Source organism: Rhamphochromis longiceps, linkage group LG11, assembly GCF_057381845.1.
Source record: "Rhamphochromis longiceps isolate RC_006_pf linkage group LG11, R_longiceps_female_GT1.1, whole genome shotgun sequence".
NCBI classification, from domain to species: domain Eukaryota; kingdom Metazoa; phylum Chordata; class Actinopteri; order Cichliformes; family Cichlidae; genus Rhamphochromis; species Rhamphochromis longiceps.
Genome location: NC_140567.1, coordinates 38,486,418 through 38,502,011, shown reverse-complemented (window position 1 = coordinate 38,502,011; position 15,594 = coordinate 38,486,418). Strand labels below are relative to the sequence as shown.

The 15,594-nt window shown below is 44.3% G+C and overlaps 1 protein-coding gene across 1 annotated transcript in view; it reads right to left on the bottom strand.

Annotated features, from left to right (window-relative positions):
• The window catches only part of cpne4a (copine IVa), a 61,412-nt gene extending 46,658 nt beyond the window's left edge, over positions 1-14,754 (bottom strand). The window contains exons 1-4 of the mRNA XM_085424221.1: positions 14,707-14,754; positions 11,565-11,744; positions 6,519-6,590; positions 1,926-2,000 (exon numbers count right to left, since the gene is read on the bottom strand). Coding sequence (XP_085280347.1) covers positions 1,926-2,000; positions 6,519-6,590; positions 11,565-11,744; positions 14,707-14,754 — 375 coding nt within the window. The remainder of the gene's footprint in view (positions 1-1,925; positions 2,001-6,518; positions 6,591-11,564; positions 11,745-14,706) is intronic.
• Between the last annotated feature and the right edge of the window lie 840 nt (positions 14,755-15,594).

Genomic DNA, 15,594 nt, shown 5'->3' with positions numbered 1-15,594 from the left:
CGAGGCTAACAATATCAGCTAACCATAGCTAGCTTAGTCAGCAAGCTGAATCCACGGTCATGGATCGGAAAGCTAAAGCTGCACATTATCTGTGTAATGTGATTACATTAACATGCTCCAGGGCACAACAACATTCAGACGTCTCAGTGTCGGGACCCATCTGTCAGGCAAAGAGGCCACGCCCACAATAATAAACAGGTAAGTTATAAAAACCTGGTTTGGTTTCAGTGAAGTTTTAATAAGTTTTTGTGATATTAGACGTTTTTGGTTCCTGTTTTCACTTCTTAGTTGTTGTTCTAGTGATGAGGTTCAGTTTTACCAATATCATTCTGATCAGTAGTGTTAGTGATAGATTGTGTTGTGATTTTCTGGTTATTCTGGTGTTTCTGTGTTTTCTGCCTCTGTCGTTGTGTTTGGTGTGCAGCTGTCTCTGCTTTACTTTGATAGTTGGCTGATGTCCTGTTTTGGATTGGACTTCCTGTATGTAATTATATTGATTATTTTCCCCTGTTCAAAAAAAAAGAAATCACATTATGAATGTTTAAAGGTTTAAATAATCGTAATAATTAAAACTCCTTTGTCTGTTTTCCTCTGCGGAGTTTCTGTCTTCTGGATTTTTACTGACGTCTCCAGACTTGGATCAGTTTTTAAATGCGTCTTGTTTCTTTTCTTTGTTTTTAGTTTGCTTTAACATGAAACGTTTTAAAATCTGCTGACAGAGGTGATTGTGTTGCGTTATGAACGTAACCACTGAGTAATGCTTTCATTCAGTAAGTACAGAAAGCGTCAGCGACTCTCAGGCTTGTGATGTTTACCCTGTCGCTGTGATCATTACTTCACTGATGCTGTGGTTACACTCTGTGGCGTGGGTTTCAGAGCCCGCCATGCCTGAGACTCCTGCAGTGACTGATGACTCCCACTCATGTTCACGGTGGCTGTTTGAATGTTAGCCCTGTGAGCTCTGAGTACTGTAACCCCACACAATGCTATCAGGATGTGTCATTTCTCATTAATGCAAAACACTGATACATGCATCAAAAACTATTTATGTTTTTTACTTTTCATCATTTAACCTAAACTAAAAAGGTCTTCCTGTGACCGTGTGGTGTATGGGGCAGACGCACTATAACTACTTAGAGTACACTTAGCTTTCCAAAGTTCTGTTTGTTGTTGTATTTATATTATGTACTTTGAAACGCTGCAGCTGAGCTGGTGCAGATGTTCTGCAAACTGCTGAAAAAGAAGCCAATACCTGCAGTTCCTCTAACGTCCACCAGAGGCTCCAGCAGTGAGTCCGTCCCCATACTCCCCCATGTTTAAAAATTGCAGCAGAAGTAAACTTTATGGAGACTTTCCCCATTTATAACAGTTCGCAGAGAGTGGTGAGGTCCTCCAACTTGATAATTCAGTCACTTTAATAGGAAGGTTTCCGCAGGTGGAGCCTCATCCAATCCTAGGATTACTTAAACTGGACATAATGTGTCCTGCAGGAGGCTTTTAATGTATTTATCTTACAAACATTATAATTCTTAAATCCTAAAATTTTGTATTTTGGAGTTGAATCTTATTCAGTGGTTTTATTTTTTAGTTATTTTGCACTAATTAGCGAAGCATCTGTGCGTTGCATCAATAAATAAATAAGCAGCTTGCTAATCAAGCTAACTAGCATTAGACGATAAATTCGCATGTCACTGAGGTAACGTCTGACATAAAAAAACATAAACTAAACAGAGCCGCAGCCCAAACACTGCCCATGCCCTTCTTACCTTATTATAGAATTTAATTAAAATTCTATTTACAAAAAAAATCAACCAAACAAACAAACAAAAGAATTGAAAAGTGACATTTATTAAATTGTTGGACAAAATAAAGAGAAAGACATTCAGGAGGTAAGTGGGGGGTCCTGGTCCAGGTGCAGTTTTTACCTTATCATCCAGCTTCCTGGCGCTGAAGGAGAGCTCGATGTAGTCGTCGTTGCCCGTCAGCTCCTCTGCTGTGATCTGAAAGCACATTTTCCCTTTGATAAGAGCCTCATTATGAAGCCAGGGTGCAGCCATCAACTCAACAACAAACTCTGAATATTCAGATCAGACTCTGTGAGATCAAACGAGCCACCCTGCTCTGGGAGCTCCTCCAAAACAATGAGCAACTTTTAGCATCAAAGTCGAGGAAATGTAAAGCAAAAGGCTGAAAGTGCTCAGTCAGGCTAACGGGGAAAGTGCGCGCGCTGCTGCAGATGAAAACGCAGCACGTGGAGAATCAGAAAAACAACGTTCTGGAGTCTAATGCTTGCAGACACACAGGGAAACCTTTACAGGTTAAAGCTGCGACTTCCAGCATTTCCTGATGCGGGCAGCGTTGTCACTGTCCCGCTGCATAAACCCAGACGAAGTTATAAAAAAGTGTGGCTATACGGCCTGTTGTCATGGTAACGTGATGCTGCCACACCTGGGCGGCAGGTTTAGTGCAGAACAGCAGAAGGTTTCCGATGACAGCCGCTCTGCAGACGCAGCTTCTGCTTCTAAGAAGTGAAGCTAAGTGTACACATGCATTACTGCTAGTGACCAGCAGGGGGCGACTCCAATGACTGCAGCAACATGTGACTGTATAACAGGCGTAGTAAGCCGTTTTCTCAGGAGTTTCAGTCATTAGTTTCAAATCCTCTTTATGCATAAAGCACCAACAGAGTTTCAGGGTCCGACTTTCTTTTCTTACACAATAATTTCATAGTTTGTGCACCGGAGTGACTCCAGCTCCTCGTTTAGCATACAGCTGATCAGAGGGTGGAGCCATGTGATGTCAGGCTCTCGGGGCTTTGTATTTTTGAATCCTGGTTTCATTGTTGTTTGACTGATGTGGAGTTGTTGAGTTTTGGCTTCCATTTTCAGACCTCTCACCCGTCTGTCCGTGCCTGCCTGTGTGCTACTTCCTGAGGAGTAAACTATGAAGTTTCACAGCTTTCTTTGTGTGAGCTGCTCTGAAACATCCAGTCAGTGATGATGCTGTCTCTGCTTCAGTCACATAAAAAGGCAGTTTGGCACTCATTCCTCTTCCTCTACAGAAAACAGATCATCTGAGCATCGACTGCTTCATCAGACGCTCTCAGAGGAACGGCTGAGATGAGCATAAAGTCTAACCTGGTGGAAGCCGGCACTCGTGCTGCACACAGTCCAGTTCACTGTTATTTATTTAGCAGCAGATCATACCAGCTGTCACCTCGAGGTGCTTTGCACTGTAAGGTGAAGAGAACATAACGTGCTCCAGACCAGGACATGTGTTCAGCATACGTTGCCATGGTGATTTAAAGAGCCGCACGTCCCTGACACTCCATTGCTCTCCAACACAGGTTGAAGGTTACGTTGTCTTTCCTGTTTTCCCATCCTTACCGACCACCTGCTCCACCTCTGCTGTCTTCACCTGTCTGAGCTGCTGCTGCTTTCTCTGCTCTGCTGGGTTTTGTGGATTTGTTCAGTTTTGAATGAGCCAATAAACAGCTCGCCTTCATTTTTACTTGGACTCATTTCCTGTACTCCACACCAACACTGACATCATGTTCTGGACTGGTTAGTGAAACAGGAAGTGCATATTTTGCATGTCAGGACATAAGACGTCCTTACATGTCTTAGGGCAATAAAAAATAACCAACACATGACACATTGTAACATTTTTTAACAAAAGTTAAGTCAAAATGCAGAAACACTGTGAAAAACTAAGCACAGGCTCCCTGCAGCCAGGCAGAGGGACTTAACTTAAGTGTTCCTCTGTCAGTGTGAGCTCCTCTGTAAATGTTTGTTGGTCTGAATCATTCGGATGTGTTAACAGTTCCAAGGAGGACAGACTTTAGCGATGATCTCAGAGAAGCAGATGTTGATGCCCGTCCATGTGGGAACGCTTAGAAAGCCAAGTATTTGAAGTTAACGTGCCAGACGTCTGAGGAGTGGACATCACAGCAAATTCACCCCGAGGTCAAAACACACAATGCTCAAAACAAACAGACGTTTTTGCATCTTAGTGGGGACATCGGACATCTACATACTGCTTTCCTTAGTCTGTGTCTCTCTGCTACTTTTAGCAGTTTGTGGAAAATTCTGACGCGAGTGTTGAGCTTCTGCCAGGATAAACAGACGTGAGGAGAGCAGTTTGTCTGAAAGCATCACTACAGTTCCTGAGCAGCTGCACCTCAGCAGCTTCTAGCTGGATAAAGCACGGCGCAGCCCGAGCACAGCCAGCAATGCAGCGTGCATTCTGACCGTCAGCGTAAGTCAAATCCAGCTGTAAACATGAAAAAGGCCCAACAACATAATCCCTGCAAAATTCATTAAGACGACATATTACGAGGCAGATAAACAAACAGCTGAGCAAATTGAACCCACAGACTGAAAGCATCACAGCTCATTTCCTGGGCAGGGTGAAATATGTTGTTTGACTAATGAGGAAGAGACGCATTTATAGACCAACATCAGGCTAACAAGGCCTCCAATCAACTGAATAACTCACCAGTCCTGATAAAACCAGAGATCTCAAACCTGATGAACGTTTATCATAAACGTCGGTTTCCTTTTACATGGTGACGGATGGCATTCAGACAACAGCTGATCACAGATCACACGTGGAGAGATGTCACATCGCTACACACATGCAAACAACACAAACACACCGTTTATCTTCATGAAAACACAGAGTTCATCTGCAGACGGAAAGAAGAGGAAACAGGGGAAGAGGATAGGAGGGGGAAAAGGAGACAGGACAGAAGGGGACAGGATCAAAAGGAGGGAGGGGCGAAGGAAACGCAACAAAAGCTTTAATTTTCTGTAACTGCAGCTTCTTCCTGCACTGAAATCCCTTTGAAATAAATCCCCATGAAGCATTTCATGTGTGCACAGAGGTGAAGAGGAACATCAGAGGGGGATTTTCCAGCTGTGAATTTGGGGATAAATAAAGGAGCAAATCTGTGTGAGGAGCAGACGCCGGCCGTCCTCGGTCCAGCTGAGAGGATCCCTGCTATCAGAGCTGCGACCAGAACACCAATGAAAATCCCCGTCTGATGGAGGCTTTAATGTCTGGCAGTCACGAAGTGTAAACGGCACAGAAACAAACTTTAAATTCACAGAGAGGAAAGAGCTGACAGAGAAAAACCCCGTGAGAGGAGGAGGAGACGTATGGGCTCAAAATGTGGTCATAAATATTTTGTACTTGTAAATCAGTTTCGTATGTGTGAAAAGAATTTGTGTGTGGACTTAGCCAAAAAAAAAACCCCCTGCAAGTTACAAGTACGAATTTTGACCCTATTTTTCTTCCTTTCATCTGATTGGTCAATGTCATGTCAATCACAAATGTAACGATCTGCTGGGCTCTGGGTTTTTGCAGCAGCTCTACCTGCACTAGATGCACCTGTAGTTTCTATCTCTGACTTTGTCCTCTACAAGAGTTAGTTTTTTTTTGCTGGTTCTTCAAATGTTCAATAAAAACATCTATGCTAATTCATAACGAAGAAAGCTTTGTAATGAAGGCTACGTCCACACGTACCCGGGTATTTTTGAAAACGCAGATTTTTCTATGCGTTTGCACCTTCCGTCCGCACGTAAACGGCGTTCTCGGTCACTGAAAACTGAGATTTTTAAAAACTCCGGCCAGGGTGGAGATTTTTGAAAACGCAGTTTTTGCGTTTACGTGTGGACGAGAAAAACGGAAAAAAACGCAGCATCAAAGGTGTGCGCCTTTTGTGACGTCACACTGTGCGCCACGTTATTGTTTCGGTGAAATGAATTTCTACAATACTGTTAATTCTACTCTCTGCAGTGTTTAAATGCTTACATATACACACAGTTACTGTCCCTCCACACATACGACTCGGTTCTGCTTCTATGCCCCAGCTTTGTTTACTTTTTCCCACCGAGGCTTCTAGACTTCTGATAGGCCAACATTTCTACACGGTTAGGAATATAGCGCCACCTGCTGCTTTGGCATGTTCATAGCAGCGTTTTCCTTCATTTCTGCCTTTATGTGTGGACGGGATTATTTTTTAAAACAAAAACGGAAAATCTCCGTTTTCAAAAATACCCGTGTACGTGTGGACGTAGCCGAAGACTGTCATTTCCAAAACACTGTATTAGTATTAAACACGTAGTCCTGTGACATAAAAATCACCAAACTCGGACGACCACAGACTGTTTTCCTTTGTGGTGATGAAGGAAAACGCTGGGCTGGCATGTAAAAGGGCATTTATTCCCTTCAAAGACCTGCAGTTCAAAAAAGCGCCCCTCCGACAGCCAAACCCATCTGTTCTCTGATTGGATTGTTACATTTGTGATTGACATGACATTGACCAATCAGATGAAAGGAAGAAAAATAGGGTCAAAATTCATACTTGTAACTTGCAGGGGTTTTTGGCTAAGTCCACACACAAATCTTTTTTACACAGACAAAACCAATTTACAAGTACAAAATATTTATGACCACATTTTGAGCCCATAGAGACGCTACAGAAGCAACAGGGAGGAGGAGAGGGCGGGGCTCACCGTGATGATGGCTTTCCCCACCGTGCCTCCAGGTCTGAGCAGAGCTTTGGACAGTTTCCTCTGGGAGATGATCTGTGCGCGCACACACACACACACACACACACACACACACACACACACACACAGTGTTAATACACACAGCTACTTCTGTACATACATGGTTGGTTTTCAGCAGGAAGCTGTCTGACAAAGAAAATTGTGACATTTCTTGTAAATTAAGACATTTTTGTGGAGTGGACCACCCATTGTACATATACAATGACAATAAAGGGCTATTCTATTCCATTCTATTCTATTCTATTGTAAATCTGCTGTGGATCATCTGCCACCAGGCTGCTTAGCAGATTAAAGGTCCCACATCTCCCCACTTTAAACGCTACAGGCAGCACGCCCTCCATCAGCACTCAGGACTCTTAAATCCTCGCCCGTCCCTGCAGAGTCACACTTCTTCAGGCTCGCCGTGGTTCCTCCCGCTCGGGTCAAACAGTTTGTTTGTACCGTCACCTGTTGAAGCTCGGGTGGTGACCGAGCTGCTGAGGCTCTGTCACGGACCCGGTTCCGGGGACTCGGGGTCCGTGAGCAGTGTGGACTATAATTATTATCAGTAGTATTATTATTATTTTGTGATGTGTGTGTCTTCTGCACAATGCTGTCATGTCTGTGTTCCACTTATTGCATGTGTAGGCAGGGTGTGTGTGTGTATTTGTGTGTGTCTGCGGGTGTGGCTGTTGGATGGATGACACCTGAAGTCCCTGCCACACACCTGCTGCTGATCAGGGCTCGTCGGGGAGCTTAGGAGAGCGTTGGCGCTCCCACTGACGCGGGATCATTGCGTTACATCCCACGTTAGCGTGTGTCAGTGTACGGTAGTGCAGCTCGTGTATGCCCGTGGGGTCAGTGCTGACGGCTGCTTCTGCTGTTTTCCTGCAGGTGGAACCAGAAGGACGGCACGCACAGGGTGTGCAGGAACACGACAGCAGGGAGCACGAGCACTGACGTCGGAGGGGAGCACACGCGGGAGTCTAGGGAGCAACGGGGATTTAGTGTGCATCTGTTATTTACCTCACTGTAAAACACACTGTCTTCACTAAAGAGTCCAGCTTCCGGGTCCTTCTTCCCCACATCCCCACATGACAGGCTCAGCTGAGGTCTGCTGGTTCTCCGGAGCCTTTAAAACAGGGTCACCAATCCCAGTCCACGAGGGCCGGTGTCCTGCAGGTTTTAGATGTGTGCTGGATCCACCACCGCTGATTTAATGGCTAAATTACCTTCTCAAGATGTTAAGTTCTCCAGAGGCCTGGTAATGAACTAATCGTTTGCTTCAGGTGTGTTGGCCCAGGGTCAGATCTAAGACCTGCAGGGACACCGGCCGTCGTGGACTTTTTTCAATTCTTTTTGAATTTTGTCTTTTGTGTGTCTCACCTGCTCGTTTTTAAAGCTTTGTTCAAGCCTACTCTTCGTGCTGGATCTGATTTTCTTGCAGCTTTTAGGCGATGATCAGTTTTCCTTTTTTCAGGATTTTCCGGGACATGCCAAGCTGTTAACATATTCTTTAATGTGTTTAAATACTGCTCCTGAACCATGTTCCCACTTCAGTTCCAGCATGAAAACCTCTCCTGCTGTTAAAAATCAAACCTGTGCTATCAGCAGGATAAAAAAGAAGCTGTTTTACTTCATTACGGAGTGAAATCTCGCCCCTCTGCCGCCTCGTGTGCCAGAACTGCTTCTTCCAGGCCCGTTAAAAACCTGCGGTGCTCCGTCAGCCATCTGGCTGCTGAACGAGCTGGCAGAACTGACGCTGCTGGCAGAAACAAAGACGATGGTGAGGAGGAGGCTTTTCCCGACTTTCCGCAGTCATCCGAGCTGATTGTTTCATCACCCACTTGGCTCCTTCTCCTCATCATCTTCTTCAGATAAGTGTGTTAAAACTCTTCCAACACATTTTTACTTCCCTGCAGGAAACTGAAAACAGTCGGAAGGAAATCCACAATGAGGCTCAGCTGACAGACTTCCCGACTTCAGTTTTTAATGAGACCAACAGCAGGTGGAAAATCTGTCTGTTCATCGGATTCTTTAGCTCTTAACAAAACACCAAACAACACGTAGATTCCCTTGGACTGCATTATGTGTGGATTTATCTTTTCATTATAGCGCAGACTGAATTTAGGTGATTTTAATAAGAGATGCTGCGTCTGGAGCCCGACTCCAACGTTTTTCTCGAGCTGAAAACTTTGTTTCAGCACAAACTTTGGTAATGACAGCAGATGGCTGCCTGTTGCCACTCTGCTATCTGACTGGCATTTACTCACAGTTGGCAGAACTTCACTTAGAAACAAAGCGAAGCTGCAGTCTCTGTGAGCATTTAGTCAGGCTGAAAACGTCTGCGATCAGGTCGGCGAGCTAATTTCTGTGTTTTCCTTGAGCCACATTTAAAACAGACGTTTCAATGAAACGTGAAATTATTCCTGTTGATTTGATTCGTTTCGTGACACCTGAGCTCACTCCCACAAGCCGTCCCTTAGCAGTCTCAAACAGTAGCTCGTGCCAGGTTAGACTAATCACAAAGTTCAACAGCTCAGACGCCGACACAGACTCCACAGAGTCGAGCAAAAAGAAATGACGGCAGGATTTTGTGAGCTGCAAAGTGAACAAGCGAGCTAAGTCCACCACCTGTCAATAATCCTCCAATAACACCAGAAAAAGTTGCCAGATCTGTTGCTAGTCGCTTTTTAGAAAAAAATGTCGCTCAAAGGGTCTGAAAACTCGCTAAATATAGCGACAAAGTTGCTAAGTCGGCAACACTGGAAGACACTCTGAACCACAGACAAATGAGTGGAAGCATTCTGCTTCAAGGCCACCAGGGGGCGAAACCTGTGGTTGAACAAAGACTCCCCGGTCTATGGAAGACAACGGGAAAACATTCTTGCCTAGACCAGTGTTTCCCACCCTTTTGGAGCCACGGCACATATTTCCCATTAGAAAAATCGCACGGCACACCACCAAACAAAAATGTCACAAAAAGCATATTGATACTTTTCCCAGCGAAACAGGTGTAGTGGAAAGCGCTCGGTTTGTCCCCAGTGTACCTTTTTTGCTTTCTTCTGACCATTACTCATGCTAGAGCCTTCAGGATCGGCGTTTCACCTAATCAGGTGGAACCAGACAATCTTCCACGGCACACTGGATCATTTCAGTGGTTGGGAAACACTGGTCTAGACCAGATCAGTCAACACCTTCCTGATGAGTTTCGGGGCTCAGTCACTCATTTCAGGTGAATTATCCTGCATATGTAACCTGCTTCCTCACAGCCGCTCACCACATAAGATTTCAGCTCACAAGTGGGTGACGCTCCACTGACTTCATCCATCTATGGCTTGAACATAGACGTCCGTCTGTTGACGATCCTCATTCCAGGTACTAGATCCTTGTTTGGGTAAAAATACGTTCCTTCAACCTTCAGGCAACAACCAGTGAAATAACTGCTGGCAATGTAAATCTCCAGGTTCTCAACTTGGATGCAAACAACTGAAGTGACAGCCAATTAGAGGGAAGGATACTGCTGTGATTGACACATGAGGGTTACCTAGGCCAGCGGTCCCCAACCTTTTTTGCGCCACGGACCAGTTCATGCCCGACAATATTTTCACGGACCGGCCTTTAAGGTGTCGCGGATAAATACAACAAAATAAAACTGGTACCAAAAAATAGAAGATTTATTCATAACACACATGAAAAGACACAGGAAAACCGAGTTAACGATAAAGACGATAACAAAATAACGCTGAAAACTGATAAAAACCCTGAAAACCAGACATTTCACACCTGAGCCTCAACTCTCGCGGCCCGGTACCAAACGACTCACGGACCGGTACCAGGCCGGGGCCCGGGGGTTGGGGACCGCTGACCTAGGCAACCAGAGCCTGGAATTTCCTCTAGCAACCGATGTACAGAGGGAATGTTGTATATCTGGAATGGGCTGAACACTGACAGATGATGCTTACCCATCAGGCACTGGGCTTTTACAGGCATCCATGTGACGAGCTGTTACACATTCAGTGTTTTGTCTTTTTCTTTGAGCTATTTTTTCTTTTTCCATCCATCTATCAGTGAAGATTATTGGCACCAAACCCCCAAATGTGCACTTAAAAAAAAACTGCTGTAATATTGAGCTTTTTTACATGGGAGACACTTTTGGTGCCTCTAGTGGACACAAGAGGAACTGCAGATTAAGTTCAAACATGAAATTAGAAGTTCAGATTTTCAGGTGTAGTTTGTAGTGAAAACGTTCTGAAAAAAACAGGATTATGATTCTCAGCCTCGTCAGCTGCTGCTCGGTTAGCAAACACACACGTGTGTCATGTGGAGAGGCTGAAAACTCATTTTGTGTCTCAGGCAGACAAATAATGATTTTTATCAAGTCAGATTTTTATAAATGTTGTGAGAGCGTGCATGAACCGGTCATTCCACAACTTCAGTGAGCGACACACACACACAAATGTGTTTTATTCCCACTTTATTGTGTCTGCTGCACGCAGGCTGTAATTGAGTCTCTGAAAAGCTGCTGGCTGACAAAAACACGGCAAACAATTAGCTTTTCATCGAGAAAAGAAAAGAAGCCCGAAGAGAAGCTCAGGCTTCTGTTTACCGATGTTTTTCTGAAGTGCTGATCTATTAGCAGAAGCTTTGGAAGTCTGTCGGCGTTACAAACTTCACTGGGAACAAAAAGAGCCGTTCAGACCTTCAGCTGAAGTGAGGCTGATGACTGACAGCTTCCTAATGTTTACCTGTGAAAGCACACACACACACGGCAGGCGTCTTCTGGCAGATCTCAGTCTCGCTCTTCAGTTTCGTGACACTCAGGCTCATTTATTCCTGTTTACTTGTTTTCATTGGCTCTCAGGTATTTGTCAGGTGTGTGGAAAAATAGAAACTTCAGTTTTCATTCAACTGTTTCAGAGAAGTTTCTTAAATGGAAGTAAGATCGTCTGACTGGAGGCTTGAAGTTAAATAAAGACTATAAATAATAAAGAAGGAACTGTGACTCACCTGTCCCAGCGTGCACTCCACCGATCCCAGGAAGATCGCCTCCTTCAGGCCGTTGTGGCTGCTGTTGATGTCGTACAGCTCGAAGCGCAGACGCTGCACCTCTTCAAAATAAAAGTCCAGCGTGAAAACCTTTGAGTAGGTAGGGTTGACGCAGCTGCGGATCACCTCCGTCCGATCCACCTGCAGGACACCAAAGGACGAAATAACGTGAGTTATTGCTCGATGGCTTGCACCTGCACGTCAACTGTAAATACTACATGAACATGAGCGGTATGAAAGCTAATCCAAGGTGCGACTTTTCATTCTTTCATTCCTGTCGTGCACAAATATGTGTGATTATTAATTTTCCAGAGTCATGAGGAGTCATGACTGCATTACATCGGTTTTTTAGAACACTTGCAGGTGCAGCAGAAGCAGCATCGTGTAGAAGTCTGAAGGACTCCAGCAACCATCAAAGGTAAGCGCGTCTTCACAGCGAAAGAGCCACAGATCAGAAGCATGTTCAGGTTCAGACTCTAAATGTTGAGTCCCTCTTTATCGCCCGCGGCGTCTCTGGGAGAAATTTTAGCAAAAACAGCCTGAACTCTGGAGTCATCGTGGCTCAGCATCCAGCCCGTCAGCCTGAGTTTGCAGTCGGAGACGTTGTCTGCTTTCTAAATCAAGTTGAAGGTCATAGTTTTCACACGTTGGGGGAGGGACTAACCTGGGCTAACAGGGAGCATTTCACCCGGTGCAGTCCCACATCACTGCATCTAGTGATGATTTTGAAGGGCAGGCTTTGTTGGCACAGTCTCAGAATTTCTTCTTTTTCTCAATCTTTGTTTTAAACTTTAACATTATTTTATTACTTAATTATTTTTCTGTGTAAATTACATCAATGAAAACTTTTTTTGGTTAAATAAATGTAAACTCAAATGAGGGTTGGTTTTTGTTTTCTTTTTAATGTTTTTATCTAAAAGAGGATAAAGTGAAGCTCACTTCTGTCTGACCTGTGAAAACATCCTGAACTTTTCCGTCAGTAAGTGCTGATGTTATGATGTAGCTGCTAGAAAAGCTTCTCTGTCTCGTAGGAAGTGAAGGCCAGTCTCCAGTACTGCAATCTTCTGCAGGAGGCTGTGGTAGTCATCTGTGGAGAGGGAAGACATCTTGTTGCTAGTTAGCCTAGCGGTTAGCACCTTTCCAGGCTATTGAGGCTGTTTGGTGCCCAGACGCTGTAATCAGGCTTCAGCTGTGTGTAGGCCACAGACACACGGAGCGCTGAGGATAAGGTAACTATAAAAATGTTGCTGTTTCTGTTAAGAACGCTTTAGTCCTAATGATCTATAAGTGTCCAGAAGCTCTCGCAGGTAAGCTCACACGGAAAAAAGGGAAAAAAATCAGCATGAAAATCAATAAAAGAAGCAAAGCATTTAAAGGGCAAAGAGACGAAGCGTCCACACTCACAAAAGGGGGAGGAGCATTTTGGAGGCCTGACTTCAGTTCAGGAGACGAGGCTTTAGGTGATGATGGTCCTGAGTCAGGTGACCCAGTGTTGATGTTTGGATTCTGTGATTTTGTGCTTTTCTGGTGGTTTAGCTTTTTGTATTTTCTGGCTCTGAGTTCTTCAGTGCTTTGTGATTTCTAGTAGTGATGGTGAGATGAAGCCTCATGATGAACTGAAGCTTCCCATCCAACTGGTCGACTCATGGTTCGAAGCATTGTGATGATTCATTTGCTCTACTGCGCCATCAAGTGGACAATTCAAGTGAAACGGGCTCAATGATTATAATGATGTGATGAGTAAACCGCTAAACTGAATAAATAAATTGTTTTTCATGGTTATTTATCCCGAATATTGTCTCAGTATGTCTGATACAAAAGAGAAAGTGGAAACTATCAGTACACAGTTTTTGGGATGATTGTGTAACTGCGTAATCATGCTTATGTACATCTCAATGATGACACAAACTAGTGTGTGGCACTTCAAGTTGAATGAATAAAGGAATTACTATTGTTCATGACACCAATAACTGAACTCTAAATATTAGTTATATTTAATATTATACTAATTTTATATTATATTAATTTAATTAATGTTTGTGTATAATAAATTGGCAGCTTAACACAGGAATGTACATGGAAACAAAAAGGGAGGGAGTTGTGATGTGAATGTGCTTGTGACTTTATAACAATGCTCATGACACTAGGGAAAAGTTTTCATTTGTTTTTATTCAAAAATAGCAGCTTTTCCACAGTGCTGGGCTTAAGACGGTTCCTCTTTTTTGAGAGGATTTCTCCTGCTTTTGAAAATATCCTCTCACAGGGCACAGATGAAGCAGGGGTTGCAAGAAAAACCACAGCAAGTTTATACAAGTTTGGATAAAGAAATTTGTGTCCAGTACTCCAGTAGCTATGTAACACGTACGTAATCCAATTCCACAACACGATGTGATGGGGAATCAGCTGTGTTTTGCTGCCCATTTTATTTAAAATCTGGCGCGAACCGGTGAACCAGTTCCCGAATCAGTCACGTGGTACGGACTGCCCGCGAGGCCTCGAACGTCACTGCATACGTAATCAACGCAAGCCTCGATACGCGCTTCAGAAAAACGCCCCCGCGATTACCCGACGCGCGATTCGAAGCTTCGACACACAGGACACATCACTAATTTCTAGTTCGTAGGTTTTGTTCCATGTTTAGTGTGTCGTGTCTCTAATGTAGGTTTGGTTCTGTCTTCATGTTTGTTCCGTGTCCCACGCTCAGTCGTGTCTCCATGTCGTAGTTTGTTAGTCTTGTCTCTGTGCTCCCTCTGTTCCTTATGTTCTGTCAATTTCAGTGTCAGCCTCTGGTTTCCTGTTTTATTTTGATAGTTCTGTGTGAGTATATTCAGTTTTAGGTCCTCCTCGTCTCGTTGTGTCAGATTAGTCCCAGCTGTGTTTCCCGCGTGTTTGTGTTTTCCTCTGTCTGTTGTCACGTCGTTAACCATCGCACACCATCATGGCTGAGTGTTTCCTTTGTGTTCCCAGTAATTTCCCAATGTTCTGTTCCTGGTTTGTTTTCTAGTTCCCAGTTCAGTTTGTTGTATTCATCGCTCGAGTTTTTCCAGCGATGAAGCTGTTTTGAGTTTCCTCTCTGTGTATGAGTCCTGGGTTTGGGTCCTACATCCTTCCTGCCACACAGCTGAGGGGAGGTGAAGGAGGAGAACGACATGGTGAAACTGTACACGTACAAATGTTAAATGGTCACCGTTTAAAAGAGCTACTTGTGATCTTTAAATCTAAGAGTACATATGATGTGAAGGGCAAGATGGCGGCTTCCACAAACTCTCATCACTTCTATGTATTTTCAATGGACTCAGTCTGTTTTTATCAGCACACATCAATTTGTGGGGAGATGTACGTCCACAGTAATCAGTGTACGAGTACAATATACGTCATTTTTTCTCCTACTGACTCACACAGTCAGTGTGTGACTGACTGTGTGAGTCCACACTCCCCCTGGTGTAAAACGTGCAGCTCTAAGGACCACAGTGTGAGATCTGATCCATAAGTCAGAGCAGGAAAGCGATTGTGGTCAGGAAGTGATGAAGTCTTAAATTAGCAGCGAGCTGCTGAGAAGCTGCGTGCAGTCGAAGTCCTCGTCCAACAGTCAGAGTCATCCTCGTCTCCTCGTTATAAGGGACAGATGGTGAATCAGCTGAAAAGAAATCCAGCGTGGAGCGTGAGAGGAAACCCGACGTCCTGCGAGTGTCTGAGAACGAGTGTAAGAGCTCCGCTGGCTCCGAAACATCTGAAAGCAGGAAATCATCCCACAGGTTCGCTCAGCAGTTTGATGTGAAAACAAAAGGTCCTGAAGATCTGCAGTCTCGGCGTCTCTCATTAGTCAGAAACAGAAGCGTTCAAGCATCCGTCAAGGCTTTTTTGTTTCCTCTGTAAAACAAATGAGCAGTTTATGATAAAGAGAAGATGTCAGCACGAAGCTGAAGGTCCCGCTCTGATCATAAATTCAGCTGCTGCACGTTTCACTGCAAAGAGTCTGAACTGTGAGAGA